The 19633-nt window shown below is 47.0% G+C and overlaps 1 protein-coding gene across 2 annotated transcripts in view; it reads right to left on the minus strand.

Annotated features, from left to right (window-relative positions):
- LOC143788304 (histone H2A.Z-like) overlaps positions 1 to 19633 on the minus strand; it is a 60226-nt gene that overhangs the window by 2164 nt on the left and 38429 nt on the right. The window contains exons 1-3 of one of the 2 annotated variants that reach the window (XM_077277870.1): positions 10089 to 10512; positions 5721 to 5798; positions 4142 to 4255 (exon numbers count right to left, since the gene is read on the minus strand). In XM_077277870.1, coding sequence (XP_077133985.1) covers positions 4142 to 4255; positions 5721 to 5798; positions 10089 to 10091 — 195 coding nt within the window. In that variant the 5' untranslated portion in view covers positions 10092 to 10512. Of the gene's footprint in view, positions 1 to 4141; positions 4256 to 5720; positions 5799 to 10088; positions 10513 to 19633 lie in introns of those variants that run through there. The other variant, XM_077277860.1, reaches the window with a different exon arrangement.

Genomic DNA, 19633 nt, shown 5'->3' on the forward strand with positions numbered 1-19633 from the left:
TAAAAGTAGCTTTTTTTTTTTTTTTTTTTTTTTTTTTACCCAATTAAGAATCTGTAGTTAAGACTAAGAGGCACCATTTCTCCTTGTGGAGTGACACACTGGCTTTGGCATGCCAAGGTAAGGAGGCTTATTCGCCATGCAATGCTCCTCTGGGAAATTTAATATGCAAATTGTCTCTTCAGAGAGGAAGAGGACTTGAACTCTATCCCCTTTCTGACCTCGGACAGGATAGTACGCATCAAAGTCGGGACATGTCAGCTGTTTTGAACAGCTGACATGTGCCCGCAATAGTGGCGGGTGAAATCGCGATTCACCCGCCACTATTATCTAGTTAAATGCCGCTGTCAAACGCTGACAGCGGCATTTAACTGATGCTTCCGGACAGAAGTGAGCGCATCGCTGGCCCCCGTCACATGATCGGGGGTCAGCGATGAATCAGAAGGGTAACCATAGAGGTCCTTGAGACCTCTATGGTTACTGATCCCAGCTAGCTGTGAGCGCCACCCTGTGGTCGGCGCACATAGCACACCTGCAATTCAGCTACATAGCAGCGATCTGATGATCGCTGCTATGTAGCAGAGGCGATCGAGTTGTGCCAGCTTGGCAAAAGTGAAAAATATGTAAGTGTGTGTGTGTGTGTGTGTGTGTGTGTGTGTGTGTGTGTGTGTGTGTGTGTGTGTGTGTGTGTGTGTGTGTGTGTGTGTGTGTATACATACATACATACCCACCCTTTCGCCCCATTCAAAATAAATTAATTAAAAAAAAAATCAAACCTACACATATTTGGTATCGGCGCGTTCAGAATCGCACGATCTATCAATAAAAAAAAAAAAAAAAAAAAAAGGGATTAACCTGAATACTTAACGGCGTAGCGAGAAAAAAATTTGAAACGCCAGAATTACGTTTTTTTTTGGTCGCCGTGGCATTGCATTAAAATGCAATAACGGGCGATCAAAAGAACGTATCTGCACCAAAATGGTATTAAAAACGCAAGCTCGACACGCAAAAAAATAAGCCCTCAACAGACCCCAGTTAATGAAAAATGGAGACGCTACGGGTATCGGAAAATGGCGCAATTATTTTTTTTTTAGCAAAGTTTGGAATTTTTTCTTCACCACTTAGGGCACTTTCACACTTGCGTCGTTCGACGCACGTTGCAATGCGTCGTTTGACTTATTAGCGACGCATTGCGAAAGATTGCCACACGTCGCATCCGTCGTGCGACGGATGCTTTGTGTTTTGGCGGACCGTCGGCACAAAAAAAGGTTCCATGTAACGTTTTTTTGTGCGTCGAGTCCGCCATTTTCGACCGCGCATGCATGGCCCAAACTCCGCCCCCTCCTCCCCACAGCTCAGAATGAGGCAGCGGATGCGTTCTAAAACTGCATCCGCTGCCCACATTGTGATTTTATTTCACAGTATGCGTCGGTACGTTCAAAAGTACAACTTGTTTCGCAAAAAATAAGCCCTCACATGGCCATAATGACCGGTCATGAAGGGGCTATAGAGCCACCTCTTGGAAGCAAACCATACAGAAAAAAACACCTTAAAAAATTCCTTTATTAAGTCTTTTTTTAATCATGTAATTTTTTATTAAAGCATATGAAACGCCAATAACACAGTCCGATACAATTTCCTTTATTAAGTCTTATTTAAAAATAGAAAAAGTCCAAGAAAAAAAAAAGAAAAAAAAGGCACCTCAAAATCTTCTTAAAAGTCGGGGGTCGTCTTGTACGCCGGGTGCAGACCTATGTGTATATGGTGGGGGTGAGTGGTCCCGATGACGAAGAGAGGGGGCGTCTCACAGGAAAGTGTGAGTGGAGTATCCCCCTATTACCTCATTGTAGCAGCGTGGGGTCTCTGTGCTGGGGAGCGGCGGCGGCTGCTCCTCTTTGTGCCGCGTGGGTGCTGTGCTGTGGGGCGGCTCCTCTTTGTGCAGCGTCGGGCCTCTGTGCTGTCTGGCGGCGGCGTATCTTAGTGCAGAGTCGGAGCTCCTCTGGCATCTCCTCAAAGCCCGGAGGCACCGGCAGCTCCATTGCTGCGATGCGGTGGCCTCCGGGAAAATGGCCGCTGGGGACGGCGCATGGTCAGATTCAGATCTCGTCTCCCGCCCCACAGCACAGAGGCCCGACGCTGCACGAAGAGGAGCCGCCCCACAGCACAGCACCCACGCGGCACCAAGAGGAGCAGCCGCCGCCGCTCCCCAGCACGGAGACCCCACGCTGCTACAATGAGGTTACGTTCACATTTGTGTTGTGCGCCGCAGCGTCGGCGCCGCAGCGCACAACGCAAACAAAAACGCGGCAAAACGCACGCTAAAACGCTGCGTTTTGCGCCGCATGCGTCGTTTTTGGCCGAAAGTTGGACGCAAAAAAAATGCAACTTGATGCGTTTCTTGCGTCCAACGCTTGCGGCCATGCGGCGCAAAACGCAGCACAACGCATGTCCATGCGCCCCCATGTTAAATATAGGGGCGCATGACGCATGCGGCGCCGCTGCGGCGCCCGACGCTGCGGCGCTGACCGCAAATGTGAACGTAGCCTAATAGGGGGATACTCCACTCACACTTTCCTGTGAGACGCCCCCTCTCTTCATCATCAGGACCACTCCCCCCCAAAAGGCACATTATTCACCGGCCCTATAAGACGACACATGGCATATAAGAAGACCCCCGACTTTTAAGAAGATTTTATATTTTAACTGGAAAAGTTGGGGGGTCGTCTTATACGCCGGAAAATACGGTATAGGTATTATATATATTTGGAACTCAAAAATATTATTTCTGCCGTGTCCCTAATCATCTGGTAGCCTTCCTGACAGCAGAGATTGGCACCCTAGTATTCGATATGGTGCCCCCGCTCCACATCAGCGGTCCCTTAAGTCTCTGTAAGACCCTGGTCTAGGAAAGTAGATATGTATCCAACATGCATACCACACACAATGTCTATGGCACTTGTTATAATCAATGTACTCTAAGTTGCCTGAGATGTCATTAGAGCTCTATTTATATGGATCTCTTATTAGTCTTCTTGTTCAAAGTCAAATACAATAAATTTAAAGTAATGCAGATAGTGCCTATATATTTTACTCAAGCAGCTGAAAAAAAAAGGGTATACAGAAGTATCAATATCCACAATTACTGTATGCCTGCAAAATAAGTTGCATAAGTCAGCCGACCCATTCACACTTAGAAAGAAAGTACACTGTATTCAGTAGTATGTAGGTAATAGAGATAATAGGTCTGTTGTAAAATCATATGGTCAATCAATAGACCAACAACTTAGATATGACATCTAATTAAACAAAACATAAATAAATGAGATCACAGTGGATCACTTAGCTTCACTGTAGTAATAGTCCCATGTCCCTACGCGTTTCGCGCCCTCCTCATGTCGGGGCTCATCAGGGGACCCAGGAAAGGAGGAATTTTTTAAGGGTTTTTTCTGTATGGTTAGCTCTAAAGCATACCCTAGTGGGAACGGTTTTTGATTTCACCTGTTGGAAACAGAAATCCTACTAGTCACTATTGGCCGTTTAATGGGCCTTGAAATGCAAACTTGGGATAGGGTCGATAGTGACTTGTAGGAGTGCTGATTTCCAACACGCGGCGCTATAGAATTCAAGTTCTCTTCCTCTCTGAAGAGGGAATTTGTGTAACGATTACGATTTACTTACAGATATACACTGTTAATCTGCAGGTAGAAAGTGTTAAAATGCTCCCTGGATGCCTTATGGAAAGATACTAGGAGGTAATTAATTTATAGCCTCCCAGGAGTGGCTCGCTTTCAGTGACAGGTGTGTGCACACAAGAGCAGCTACAGACAGACACTGCTCAGTATACTGTGAGTGGCAGCCATTATCACTCCCTGCCACGGATTCCTCTGCAGGATGTGTGAGCCCAGCAATATGTCAATCAAAAGTACTAGGGAATGATTTTAGCTACTGCTCACAGTATACTAAGCAGTGACAGATGTATGAACAGAGTATCTACAGTGACAGTTATCTGCTCCATGGAGGCTATAAACCCATTTCTTCACAGTAGCTTTCAGTAAGACGGCAAGGGAGCATTGTACGACCACCTACATGCAAATTAACCCTGTATCTGCAAGTAAATAGCATTCTGAGAGCATGACAGGCTTACCTCAGCAGTAAGATACTCCAGGATTGCTGCTGTGTAAACTGCAGCCGTTCCACCAACACGGCCATGACTGGTGGTTCTGTTTTTCATAAGACGATGGATACGACCCACTGGAAACTAAAGATCAAAAGAAAGAATCATATGTCTAGGTAAACAAGTATAAAACATTTTCAGAGATATGCATGACAGCGCAACCAACCTCAGACTGATAAAGTTGTTACATTTAATACCGGACATTGATGCAAAAAAGTTACAGTAAAATATTACAATAACTGGACTTTTAAGTATTCAAATAAAACGGATTGAATTGACCTACTGGCACAGGGATATGGAGACAGAGGGCGCGTAAGACCACGGTGTCTGGTTTCACGCACTTCTGCATTAGTTAAGGGACTTCACCATTGTATTAAACAGTGCGGCTTTTTAGCAGTGCAAGAGTTAATATGTTCAGTTGAAGCTCCTGGAGGCATCTCCACCTTCAGGTGAAGTCCGGGGAACAAAGAGACCAAAGCACACATCGTTCTAAGGACCTGGTTAAACGCCATAGTCACTGCGTGACACATTGAGGGTATGTGCACACATTCAGGATCTCTTGCAGAAATTTCCTGACAAAAATCCGGACATTTCTGCCAGAAATCCGCATGCGTTTTTTTCCGGAGCTTTCCCAATGCATTAAATAGCAGGAAAAACGCGAAAAATCCACAAAATGAATGAACATGCTGCTTTTTTTTTGCAGAAAAAAAAAACGCATCATGTGCACAAAAATTGCGGAATGTATATGTATGCGTTATCGTGAAAAAAAAAAAAAAGCAAAAAATCCTGAACGTGTGCACATACCCTTACTGCGGTGATGCCAGGCAGCCGAAAGATACAGAAATTCATTAGGGGGGAGTCCGGCCTCTTAATTAACTGTGTGCACCACATTCATCAACACTGGCATGCAAGACACTATTCATGATGAATCGGAGTCCATATTTATATTATCTCTTATACTGAAATACAATATCTGTCCAACAGGTAGATCCTAATCTCTGGGACCCTCAACTATCTGTGAAATGAGGTACAATGCTGCTGCTATGTTATTTCCATAATTCCCATAGCTGTTAAACACAAAAATCACTCAATAAGCGCAATATTCACATAAGAAAAGAATCCTAATGAGCAACACAAAAAAAACAAAAAAAAAAACAAAAACACACACACACACACCACACAGCCAAACCTGTGTTTTTGCAGCAGAAAAAAAAAATGCAGCTAAAACACCTAGTGTGAACTGTGCCTAATAGGAAAAAAAAAATCCTTTCACTCCTCCGTAAGACCTTATATGAATTGTTGCTAATGTACGGTAAGTGGAAGGAGGAATAAAAGGATTGTCTATGAGCCAGGTGACCTGTCAGTTTGCTCTTTGTTACCTTCCATAGATTGAGGACCCCAGAAGAAGAACCCTTACTGGTGGTATATTCTTATGGATACAAAATAACCACTCGAGAAATTTTTTATTCCATAACAGAAGATGATGTATATATGTATACATATACATAGAAAGTTATTCCAGGAGAAAGGTGTTAAAACCATTGCTTACCTGCAGTCCTGCTCTTGAAGAGCGAGTAACAGAAGTCGCTTTAGATTTGCCAGAATCTTTACCAGCTTTGCCACCAGCCTGTAAAATAAATGACCACCAGTTAACGTAAATATTCATTACATTTAGTTGTAATGTGGCATTTGATAATACAGCTGCTGTTCTGCTGACTAACGTGTACTTGATATGCATATGTCTATTATTATAAGCAACTGCTGAAGGAAGGCATTGTTATAGCACATTAGGGCCATAAATGGGGGTGACCGGAGAGTAAGGCTACTTTCACACTAGCGTCGTGCACTGCACGTCGCTATGCGTCGTTCTGTAGAAAAAAACGCATCCTGCAAAACTGCTTGCAGGATGCGGTTTTTTCTCCATAGACTTGAATTAGCGACGCATTGCCACACGTCGCAACCGTCGTGCGACGGTTGCGTTGTACCGTCGGCACAAAAAAAGTTACACGTATAGTTTTTTTTGTGCGTCGATAGCGTCTTTTCCGACCGCGCATGCGCGGCCGGAACTCCGCACCTGCCTCCCCGCACATCACAATGGGACAGCGGATGCGATGTAAAACAGCTTCCGCTGCCCCCGTTGTGCGGCGCTTCCACACTATGCGTCGGTGCGCTGCAACGTCGCATAGCGACGTGCAGTGCACGACGCTAGTGTGAAAGTAGCCTAAGAAACCTGTAAGAAGGGTCAGTTGATGTCAGGACATTTACTATATACCGTAAATAAAAACTCCAGGAGTATGGCAGATCTCTAACATAGAAGCATAGTCAATCAGCAGATATGGAGAACACAAAACAACGCACATGTGCGAACACCCACCAAGAAAGGTATATTTACCCTTCATGACCGGAGGTACAGTTTTTTTTTTTTTTTGCTACCCTTCTTCCCAGAGCCATAACTTTATTTTTCTGTCAATATGAGGACTTGTTTTTTGTGGAACGAGTTTTACTCTTGAACGACACCATTGGTTATAACATAACGTGTCCTGGAAAACGGAAATAAAAATTCAAAGTGCGGTGAAATTGCGAAAAAAAAAAAAAAAAAAAAAATTCAATCAGTTTTTTTTTTTTTTTACTAGTTTCACTATAGGCTAAAACTGACCTTCCATTATGATTCTCCAGGTCATTACGAGTTGATAGACACCAAACATGTCTAGGTTATTTTTTATCTAAGAGGAAAAAAATTGCATAAAGAAGATTGCACCATTTTCCGATACACGTAGCGTCTCCATTTTTGTGATCTCGGGTTGGGTGAAGGCTTATTTTTTGCACGCCGGGCTGACGTTTTTAATGATACCATTTTGGTGCATATAATATCTTTTGATCGCCAGTTATTGCATTTTAATGCAATGTCACAGCAACCCAAAAAATGTAATTATAGCATTTCTTTCTCCTCGCTACGCCGTTAAGCGATCAGGTTAATCTTTTTTTTTTTAAATTGATTGGGCGATTCTGAAAGCGGAGTTACCAAATGTGTAGGTTTGAGTTTTTATTTTGAATGGGACGAAACGGATTTGAACTTTTAGATTCTTAAAAACACTTTAACTTTTGGCATGCTTTAATAGTCTACATGGGAGACTAGAGGCTGCCATAACCAGATCAGCTCTGTTACATGCAGGCGATCAGATCGCTTGCATGTAGCAGAATACCTGATTTGCTAGGAGCGCCGACCACTGGGTGGCACTCATCGCAATCCGGCAGTGACAACCATAGAGGTCTCCAGGAGACCACTGGCTATCATGCCAACCCATAGATGGATTTCCGGCACAATTGCTGGAAATGCCGCTGTCAAGAGTTTGACAACGGCATTTAACGGGTTAACAGCCATGGAAGGATCGCGATTCCTCCCATGGCTGTTAGCGGTACATGTCAGCTGATCAAAACAGCTGACATGTGCAGGTTCACCGCTGGAGCCCACACAAACGGGGAAGAGTCTAATGACTGATAAATCCGACCTGGTCACTAAAGGGTTAACAGTCCCCCCGTGTATGGAGTTCTGCAGACCAGTGGCTCCTTCATTATAGCTACCGGTTTCATTCCCTGCAGCACTGCAAATGCTAAACTTGTTTATTTGGCAATTTTTTTTTTTTGTTCTTTTTACAGGTTTAACAAAAAAAAAAAAAAATTAAAAAAATTCTCACAATAACAAACAATGCAGCACAGTGCCCCGGTGTATATGTAAAATCAGCTACATGTATATTGGTGTGATGGTGGTGTGAGTTCAGTGGCCCCCAATTTTTTTTTTATTTTTTTTTTAACACCCTTAACTTCTTCCTGACTGCGGACATTTGATGGCAGTTCTCGGGACCCCCACACACGTCCAAGTGTCGGGATTATGGTGCAGATCTCTAGCTCTGAACCAACGACATCATCAGGAGCCAATTGGCCCAGGTCCTGATTAGATTAATCCTTTGTTATCTTCTAGATGCCGCTATCAATAGTGATCAGTGCATTTAGACAGTTGTGAAAGAAACTGCGCTCCTTCTCTCAGTCCTGATGTGATCAAGGGGGAACCTCTGGGTCTAAGGGTACTGTCACACAGTGGCACTTTGATCGCTCCGACGGCACGATCCGTGACGTTGAAGCGTCGCTTGATTATCGCTCCAGCGTCGTAGACTGCGGTCACACTTTGCAATGCACGGCGCTGGAGCGATAATTTCATGACGTAGTTGCGATGTAGAAGTCATACGGGACATTGGGAATATCGTGCACACCTTTGTTACACGCTGCGATCATGCCGCCACAGCGGGACACTTGACGACGAAATAAAGTTTCAAACGATCTGCTATGACGTACGATTCTCAGCGGGGTCCCTGATCGCAGTAGCGTGTCAGACACAGCGATATCGTAACTATATCGCTGGAACGTCACGGATCGTGCCGTTGTAGCGACCAAAGTGCTACTGTGTGACAGTACCCTAACAGCTATGGTGGCATGTCACACTCAGCCAGCAGCAGGGTCCAACAGGTGATCTGCCAGTGTGAAGCTGACAGGTCTCATGCATGGGCCCAGTGATCAGAGAAATAAAAAGTTGAAGTCACGGAGGGGCAAAGTAGAAAAAACAAAAGTTATATCAGAATACAGTGATGCAAAAACAAAATTTTTCTCTATTACATAAAGTTATGTAAAAGCAGCAAAAAAAAAAAAAAAAAAAGTTGCTGTAATCGCACCAACTCTAACAATCTAATCACTTATCCGGCTTGTGAACAGGATAAAAAGAAATAAAACCAAGTTCTTCACCGGCTGTTGAATCGTTTATCCTGTGCTCTGTGCTGAGCGCTTACATCAGGGTTTCCGTGTAAATATCTGAAATACGTGATTCAGATGGATCCTCTGGTGGAAGATTCCCTATAATGAGGCAGATGGAGGCACTGTGGACACCTTCTGACCTGTGATCCGGCCGTGTCCGTCTTTTTACAATTGCATAGAAGTGCCGTCAGCCACAGTTTTGTGCACCTCTGAAAAGAAGGACACCGCTGAACAGAGGCCAGACGGAGTCCAGAGTAACTGTGCTGCCTCATTATAGTGAATGGATCTGGCACGTCACGCATAGATTTAGATGGAAGCCCAAAATTAAGTGCTCAGTAATTAACAAGATCCAAACCGTTATGCAAAATGTTCCCAATGGAAGACCCAACTCAATCCATAAAAAAAAAAAAAAAAAAAAAATCCTCTGAAAATCACTGCAAATGTAATCCAGTCCCTTAGAATATAATTTTTTTAAGCCATTATAATCAGTATAACAATTATTAATCTTTGCTTCTCAGCACATTCCCAGCACCCTACAATCTCCCGCCCAGGAGCAGGCCCAGTTCCCGCTCAGTGCTCTCCACTGCAGGCAGGAGGCCGCATGTGTCACTCATTCATCTCTACGGCCCTTTCGCCACAATAAATGAACACTTGTGTCCCCCCAATGATCCCGGCCGCACAGACCCCTGCCCTGCGATCTGATAGGGTTTGGGCGACAAACAGCCAAGAAACAGGCGCCACAAAGCAAAAGCTCCGAGCGCGTGGGGGAGGGGCGCGGGCAGGAAAGAAAGGGGAAAGGAGCGTTCTCCCTCCTCCAGCAGCAGCGCTGAGGCCCGGGGAACACAGGGATTCCCACCAAAGCTCCATTATATCTACTGCTTAGTATTTCTACACAATCCCCACACTACACTGGAGTGCGGACATGGCTGCTCTGCACAGGGCTCCAACTCAATAAGGAGGGAAACCATCGTGTACATTGCAGAAAACTACAGCAAGACTTTACCTCAGGCGGGAAATATGGCTAGAAATGAAGAATGGAAGCATACAGAGGAGGCGAGGAAGGCACAAACGTCTGCTTGTTCCCACACAGGCCAACAAGAGGCCGCACACTCACCATGACTGGAGCTCACACGATCCACAAAGCCTCGTGCGCTCACTGCCACCATTTATATGGGGTTCCACACATTCAGGAACTTGAGCTCAGAGGTGACCAATGGCGGGCGGCCTCATTGTTTAGAGGCGGAGAGTGCTGAGGTGAAGAGGAATGGGGCGGGCTACACACAAAATGCCCCCTGATGAGGGGAGCTGTGGTGGAGGAGAAAGAGACAGGAAACCGAATGGCCCCTCGGGATTATTCCTGTGAGGAGACGGCCACGAACGATAGGAGCAGTCCACGGCCCGTGCACTGAGGCAAAAATGGCCGTCACATTTACCACACAGCACATCGCCAGTGCCGTCCCTCAGATGGATTATGATGAGGACCTAGAAACACCTTTGGTACATGGCATTGGTCACTGAGGAGAGTGGCGGCCATGTGCTTCCACCTCACACACATTAGAGGGCGCGCTCTCCCCAAACCGCATGCGTACAATGAAGCGGGAATGTGAACAGTGTCATTCACACGTCATCCCACAGAAGCAGCCCTCACGGCCATGTCCGCAGACAGGCAGCATTGCGGGGACTGGAAAAGAGGAGAGCAAGAAAGACAAAACCTGACGGCACAACTAGTTTCATAGTCATATGGGAGCAGCTGCCATAGTCTGGTGGAAGATTATCTCAGAGAAGAGGGATCCGCAGCAGGGATGAACACGCGTGCTGGGTGCTATTTGCGTTGCGTCGGGCGCAGCTGTGGCGACGCATGCATCAGGCGCCCCTATATTTAACATGGGGGGCGCATGGACATGCGTTGTGTTGCGTTTTGCGCCGCATGCGTCCTTTTTTTCATTGATTTTGGACGCAGCAAAAATGCAACTTGCTGCGTCCTCTGCGCCCGGACGCGGGCGCCGCAGGGACGCATGCGTCACAAAACGCTGCGTTTTGTATGCGTTTTTGCATGCGTTGCGTCGCCGACGCAGCACACAACAACGCAAATGTGAACGTAGCCTTAGGCTACGTTCACATTAGCGTTAAGCTAATGTGCGTCGGGTTTGCGTCGGCGACGCATGCGTCATGCGCCCCTATACTTAACATGGGGGACGCATGCGTTTTTTTTGTTGCGTTGTGTGACACATGCGTCTTTTTTGCCGCAAGCGTCGGACCAAGAAAACGCAACAAGTTGCATTTTTCTTGCGTCCGATTTTCGGCAAAAACCGACGCATGCGTCGCAAAACGCAGCGTTTTTGCGTGCGTTTTGACGCGTTTTTGCGTGCGTTGCGTCGCCGACGCAACGGCGCACAACGCTAGTGTGAACGTAGCCTTAGGCTACGTTCACATTTGCGGTCAGCGCCGCAGCGTCGGGCGCCGCAGCGGCGCCGCATGCGTCATGCGCCCCTATATTTAACATGGGGGCGCATGGACATGCGTTGTGCTGCGTTTAGCGCCGCATGGCCGCAAGCGTTGGACGCAAGAAACGCATCAAGTTGCATTTTTTTTGCGTCCAACTTGCGGCCAAAAACGACGCATGCGGCGCAAAACGCAGCGTTTTAGCGTGCGTTTTGCCGCGTTTTCGTTTGCGTTGTGCGCTGCGGCGCCGACGCTGCGGCGCACAACGCAAATGTGAACGTAGCCTTACCGAGTGACTTCGGCGTGCTCGAAAAGCCATCAAACAGCCACGAGCCATGGAGGAGCGGGAACTTGAACATATTTTTTTGAGAACGCCAAAGACACTCGGATAACACCTCACCTGAGCACGTTCACTCATCAGTGATGAGTGAGTATACTCATTACTTGAGATTTCCGAGCATGCTCAGGTGATCTCCCGAGTATTTTGGTGTGTCGCCACAGCTGCATGATTTGCGGCCGCTAGACAGCCTGAATACATGTGGGAATTCCCTAACACACAGGCAATCTCTGCATGTAAATCATGCAGCTGCGGGGACACAATCTACGAGCACATCCAAGATACTCGGATGTCACCCGAGCGTGCTCGGAAATCTCGAGTAACGAGCACACTCACTTATCACTAATCAGCAGTCCAAAACTAGACGTCCACAATGCTTCTATCCCCCCTGGAGGCTCCCATACCAATAGAGGCAAGTTCCGACAATGCCAGTCTATGTGTAGGGGGACTTCTGCTGGCAGACATTACTGTAACGGTGAGGAGGGGCATTGTTTCTCTCCTGTCTTGTGGGTGGACATGGCAAACTGAGGTCAGGTCAGTGATTTACATCAGCATTTATAAGGGTATGTGTCCACATGCAGGAAACGCTGCGCAGAGCCGCAGCATCAAACGCACAGAGCCGCAGCATCAATTATCAAATCCCGTCTCCACTATGCATGGTAACACGCACCCGATGGCCCTGCGATTCCAGACATGCTGCGCGTCTTAAGATTGCAGCATGTCCTTTTACCTTGCGGCAACGCTGCGCCGCCGCAAGATATATCACAGGGCCCTATGCGTGGGGTGCGATGATGCCGGATGTGTGCAATGAACACATCCGGCATCATCGCGTCACAGAAGGGGGCGGGGCTTAGGGCGGAGCGGGTTTGCCGCAACGTCCAAACCGCCGGCCATCCTGAAAGTGGACACATACCCTAAAGCAAAAAGCCTGCAGTGCAATGTAAGCAGAGAAAACGCATAGTGGAAGAGGGGTTTGGATCTAAACCTGGTTTTGGAGTTCTGATTATTGATGGAAAATTATCACGTATACGTGGCCGTATTGTTCCCCCTAGTAATTTTGCACTTTCCGATAACCCCTACTATGAAATACATATACATATTTTTATAGTTAAAGCTTTATAGAAGAGCATTCATGGAATATTGAATAAATGAAACAATTGCAAATAATGTTCCAGTATGGACAGCATAGGTGATCACTTATTCACCATTCAACGGAGCGGGGGTCTTTTATTCAGTTAGTATGGAGCGGCAATGTGCATGTTTGACTCCATTCAGTTGCTACCTATCATATTTGGAGGTAATAAAGGGGGGTCTCTGGTGACTGTAGGTGCAATTACACAGGAAATTCTGTAAGTCAGTTTGGAACAGTAAGGCTATGTGCACACGTTGCAGATTTCCTGCAGAACTGCAGCTTTTTTTTTCCCATGCAGAAACGCTGCAGTTCCGCAAGTGATTTACAGTACAATGTAAATCAATGGCAAAAAAAAGTGCTGTGCTAATGGTGCAGAAAAACCTGCACCGAAAATGCAGAAGATTCAAAAAAGGACCAGGTCAATTCTTTGTGCAGAACTGCTGCGTTTCTGCACCCATTCCATAATAGAAATCTGCAGGGGTAAAAAAAAAGGAAGAAACGTGTGCACATACCAAAAAAAGGTGTAGATTCTGACTTGCGTTTTCTGCCAAGAAATGCAAGAATCTGCACCGTGTGCACATAGCCTCAAAGTCTCTTTAGAGTTTTCTACAGGTAATGTACTTAGTGTCAGACAGAAGCCAGGATCACACTTGCGAAAAACTCGCACGAGTCTCGCATCTCAATACCCCCCACTGCCGGCGGCACTCGGGACCAGAGCACTTAAGGTACCTTCACACTAAACGATATCGCTAGCGATCCGTGACGTTGCAGCGTCCTGGCTAGCGATATCGTTTAGTTTGACACGCAGCAGCGATCTGGATCCTGCTGTGATATCGCTGGTCGTTGAATAAAGTTCAGAACTTTATTTGGTCGTCAGATCGGCGTTTATCGTCAGGCTTGACACCAAAAGCAACGATGCCAGCGATGTTTTACGCTGGTAACCAGGGTAAATATCGGGTTACTAAGCGCAGGGCTGCGCTTAGTAACCCGATGTTTACCCTGGTTACCAGCGTAAAAGTAAAAAAAACAAACAGTACATACTCACCTGCGCGTCCCCTGCCGTCCGCTTCCTGCTCTGACTGAGCGCCGGCCCTAAAGTGAAAGTAAAAGCACAGCGGTGACGTCACCGCTCTGCTGTTAGGGCCGGCGCTCACACAGTGCAGGAAGCGGACGCCGGGGGACGCGCAGGTGAGTATGTACTGTTTGTTTTTTTCACTTTTAGGATGGTAACCAGGGTAAACATCGGGTTACTAAGCGCGGCCCTGCGCTTAGCAACCCGATATTTACCCTGGTTACCCGGGGACCTCGGCATCGTTGGTCGCTGGAGAGCGGTCTGTGTGACAGCTCCCCAGCGATCAAACAGCGACGCTGCAGCGATCGGCATCGTTGTCGCTATCGCTGCAGCGTCGCTTCGTGTGAAGGTACCTTAACTGAGCCACAGAGGATGAACTGAATAGAACAAGTCTTCAGCAAAATCATGTAAATTGATACAGCATTGTATAAATGCTGCATTGTATAAATGCTGTGCACAAAAAGAGGTTTGCAGCTGCTAAGTGCACAAATGTCAGGATGATTAAAGGTAAGGTACCGCGTTTGTAGATCATTAATAAAAAACTGTAATGTAGCATAACATGCTGCTATAACCAAGTTTTAAATGCATGTGAAACAGATTTTGTGTGTTATATGTGTTTAAAGAAGGAACTGGGGGCTGACATCTTGGTTTCACAGCAGTTCACGACACGAAAGGCCCCGTCTCACATAGCGAGATCGCTGCTGAGTCACTAGTTTTGTGACGCAACAGCGACCTCAGTAGCGATCTCGCTATGTGTGACACGTACCAGCGATCAGGCCCCTGCTGTGAGATCGCTGGTCGTGTCGGAATGGCCTGGACCGTTTTTTGGTCGTTGAGGTCCCGCTGACATCGCTGAATCGGTGTGTGTGACACCGATCCAGCGATGTCTTCACTGGTAACCAGGGTAAACATCGGGTTACTAAGCGCAGGGCCACGCTTAGTAACCCGATGTTTACCCTGGTTACCAGCGTAAATGTAAAAAAAAACAAACACTACATACTCACCATCTGATGTCCGTCAGGTCCCTTGCCGTCTGCTTCCTGCTCTGAGTGCCGCCGTACAGTGAGAGCGCAGCACAGCAGTGACGTCACCGCTGCGCTCTGCTCTCACTGTACGGCGGCTCAGTCAGAGCAGGAAGCAGACGGCAAGGGACCTGACGGACACCGAAAGGCGAGTATGTACTGTTTGTTTTTTTTGGTAACCAGGGTAAACATCGGGTTACTAAGCGCGGCCCTGCGCTTAGTAATCCGATGTTTACCCTGGTTACCCGGGTGCTGCAGGGGGACTTCGGCATCGTTGAAGACAGTTTCCCAGCGACCACACAACGACTTACCAACGATCACGGCCAGGTCGTATCGCTGGTCGTGATCGTTGGTAAATCGCTATGTGAGACGGGGCCTTAACAGTGTCATTTTACAGCACCCCATGGACATAGGAGATAATAGACCGGCGAGGACCCTATCTATAACATTGGAGAGGTGTTAGCAGTGAGCTGGGCACGCCTCTGTGGGCTGCACAACTCACTGCTGTAGGTGTGACTAGCAGCCATTTTATTATAGCCCAGTGCTCTCTGCCAAGCTCCACTTAAGGTACCTTCACACTAAGCGACGCTGCAGCGATAGCGACAACGATGCCGATCGCTGCAGCGTCGCTGTTTGATCGCTGGGGAGCTGTCACATAGACCGTTCTCCAGCGACCAACGATGCCGAGGTCCCCGGGTAACCAGGGTAAACATCGGGTTGCTAAGCGCAGGGCCGCGCTTAGTAACCCGATGTTTACCCTGGTTACCAGCGTAAAATGTAAAAAAAACAAACAGTACATACTCACATTCGCATCCCCCGGCGTTCGCTTCCTGCACTGACTGAGCGCCGGCCCTAACAGCAGAGCGGTGACGTCACCGCTGTGCTGTACTTTCACTTTACGGCGCTCAGTCAGTGTGGGAAGCGGACGCCGGGGGACGCGAAGGTGAGTATGTACTGTTTGTTTTTTTTACATTTTACGCTGGTAACCGGGGTAAACATCGGGTTACTAAGCGCGGCCCTGCGCTTAGTAACCCGATGTTTACCCTGGTTACCAGTGTAAAACATCGCTGGTATCGTTGCTTTTGGTGTCAAACACGACGATACACGCCGGTCTGACGACCAAATAAAGTTCTGAACTTTGTTCAACGACCAGCGATATCACAGCAGGATCCTGATCGCTGCTGCGTGTCAAACTAAACGGTGACACCTCTCTCAGCCATACAATCTATCTCTCCCCTCCCTCCACAATGCCTGGCCATTCACTGCAGACCTGGAGCTCCTTCTTATCTTACTGAGGGATGAGTCACAGACAGCTCTGCACAGACAATGCTGCTCCATACATAAACACCACATAAACTAACTGTGTTTCTGATGCAGTAAGGGTACTGTCACACAGTACCATTTTGATCGCTACGACGTTACGATTCGTGACGTTCTAGCGATATCGTTACGATATCGCAGTGTCTGACACGCAGCAGCGATCAGGGATCCTGCTGAGAATCGTACGTCGTAGCAGATCGTATGGAACTTTCTTTCGTCGCTTGATCACCCGCTGACATCGCTGGATCGTTGTGTGTGACAGCGATCCAGCGATGTGTTCGCTTGTAACCAGGGTAAACATCGGGTAACTAAGCGCAGGGCCGCGCTTAGTAACCCGATGTTTACCCTGGTTACCAGCGTAAACGTAAAAAAAACAAACAGTACATACTTACATTCCGGTGTCTGTCCCCGGCGTCTCAGCTGCTCTCCACTGTGTGAGCGTCTGCCAGCCGGAAAGCGAGCACAGTGGTGACGTCTGACGTCACCGCTGTGCTTTCCGGCTATGGCGCTTACACAGTGGAGAGAAGCAGAACGCCGGGGACAGACACCGGAATGTAAGTATGCACTGTTTGTTTTTTTTACGTTTACGCTGGTAACCAGGGTAAACATCGGGTTACTAAGCGCGGCCCTGCGCTTAGTTACCCGATGTTTACCCTGGTTACCGGGGACTTCGGCATCGCTCCAGCGCCGTGATTGCAACGTGTGACCGCAGTCTACGACGCTGGAGCGATAATCATACGATCGCTGCGACGTCACGGATCGTGCCGTCGTAGCGATTAAAATGGTACTGTGTGACAGTACCCTAACTGCTGGTGATAGCAGATCACAGGGCAGTCACACACAAAATGGCTCTGCCCTGTGATGCTGCTCTTCATTCAGCCCCAGGGATATTAGACCACCCAAAAGGGGAGGGAAATGCTGATGTCAGCAGTTACTGCCCCAATTTTCCAGCTAACAGTAAAGCTGGTAAGTCTTACTATAGCTGCTTGAGGTCTAAAACGGAAAATGCTCCCCCTAGTGGTCAATATATATTTGTAAGAAAATATATAATATTTTTCATATAGAAATGTTTGCAAGCAGTGCAAACATTGCATTAATACATTTTATTTACTATTTTAACCCCTTCCCGACATGTGACGGTATAGTACGTCACATGTCGGGACCCCCGCTTTGATGTGCGCTCCGGCGGTGAGCGCACATCAAAGTCGCGACATGTCAGCTGTTTTTTACAGCTGACATGTGCGCGCAATAGCGGCGGGTGAAATCGCGATCACCCGCCGCTATTAACTAGTTAAATGCCGCTGTCAAACTCAGACAGCGGCATTTAACTACCGCATCCGGCCGTGCGGCCGGATATGAGCGCATCGCCGACCCCCGTCACATGATCGGGGGTCGGCGATGTGTCAGGAAGGTAACCATAGAGGTCCTTGAGACCTCTATGGTTACTGATTGCCGGTGGCTGTGAGCGCCCCCCTGTGGTCGGCGCTCACAGCACACCTGCAAATCTGCTGTGTAGCAGCGATCTTATGATCACTGCTGCATAGCAGAGCCGATCGGGCTGTGCCTGCTTCTAGCCTCCCATGGAGGCTATAGAAGCATGGCAAAAGTAAAAAAAAAAAGTTTTTAAAAATGTGAAAAAAATAAAAAAAATATAAAAGTTTAAATCACCCCCCTTTCGCCCCAATCAAAATAAATCAATAAAAAAAAAACCCAACCTACACATATTTGGTATCGCCGCGTTCAGAATCGCCCGATCTATCAATAAAAAAAAAGCATTAACCTGATCGCTAAATGGCGTAATGAGAAAAAAATTCGAAACGCCAGATTTACGTTTTTTTGGTCGCCACGACATTGCATTAAAATGCAATAACGGGCGATCAAAAGAACGTATCTACACCAAAATGCTATCATTAAAAACGCCAGCTCGGCACGCAAAAAATAAGCCCTCACCTGACCCCAGATCACGAAAAATGGAGACGCTACGAGTATCGGAAAATGGCGCAATTTTGTTTTGTTTTGTTTTTTGCAAAGTTTGGAATTTTTTTTCACCACTTAGGTGAAAAATAACCTAGTCATGTTAGGTGTCTATAAACTCGTAGTGACCTGGAGAATCATAATGGCAGGTCAGTTTTAGCATTTAGTGAACCTAGCAAAATAGGCAAGCAAAAAACAAGTGTGGGATTGCACTTTTTTTGCAATTTCACTGCACTTGGAATTTTTTTCCCGTTTTCTAGTACACGACATGCTAAAACCAATGATGTCGTTCAAAAGTACAACTCGTCCCGCAAAAAATAAGCCCTCACATGGCCAAATTGACGGAAAAATAAAAAAGTTATGGCTCTGGGAAGGAGGGTAGCGAAAAACGAAAATGGAAAAACGGAAAAAGCTCCGGGGGTGAAGGGGTTAAGCTTAATTTCACAAAAAAACAAACTACAAGAAAACTGGTGGCACCTTCCCTTTAACAAATACCCTATTCCATAGTTTACCATAGCTCTCTCACTGAGGAGACAGGCAGGACTGAATTAGTGGGCTAGTAAGGTGGTAGGTTTGTAAAAAGTCACCCTAAGGGGATTAGTCCCAGCATCGGTGATGCTAGTGTTCTGGACACAGCAAATTTTCACTGCCTTGTACAGTAGAAGCAAAGTGGATGGGAATAACAAATGACATACCTACTGTGCTTTATTACACTGCATAAACTCACCTGCGGTGCATTTTTCTGGGGTGGCTGAAAGCTGATGTTTTTAGACTGGGGGGGGGGGTGTGTGCCAATATCCATGGCCCCTTCCCAGGCTATTATTATCAGCCCGAAGCTGTCTGCCTAGCCTTTATTGATTGGATTTTATAAGGGGACCCCATGTAAATTTTTTTCTGGGGTTCCCCTGTAAACTAGCCAGTAAAGATTAAGCAAACATCTGTGAGCTGATATTAAATAGCCTGGGAACCTTTATGGCTATTGGCTCCTTCCCAGAATATTAACATCAGCCCTCAGCTTTCCCTCTGCTGGTTAAGAAAATTACGCGGGAGCCCACACAATTATTATTATTTTTTTTTAGGCCGGTTTCACACGTCAGTGGCTCCGGTACGTGAGGTGACAGTTTCCTCACGTACCGGAGACACTGACACACGTAGACCCATTAAAATCAATGCATCTGTGCAGATGTCATTGATTTTTTGCGGACCGTGTCTCCGTGTGCCAAACACGGAGACATGTCAGTGTTCATGGGAGCGCACGTATTACACGGACCCATTAAAGTCAATGGGTCCGTGTAAAACACGGACCACACACGGACCTTCTCCGTGTGCAGTCTGTGTGGCGTGCAGGAGACAGCGCTAC

Source organism: Ranitomeya variabilis, chromosome 1, assembly GCF_051348905.1.
Source record: "Ranitomeya variabilis isolate aRanVar5 chromosome 1, aRanVar5.hap1, whole genome shotgun sequence".
Classification (NCBI taxonomy): domain Eukaryota; kingdom Metazoa; phylum Chordata; class Amphibia; order Anura; family Dendrobatidae; genus Ranitomeya; species Ranitomeya variabilis.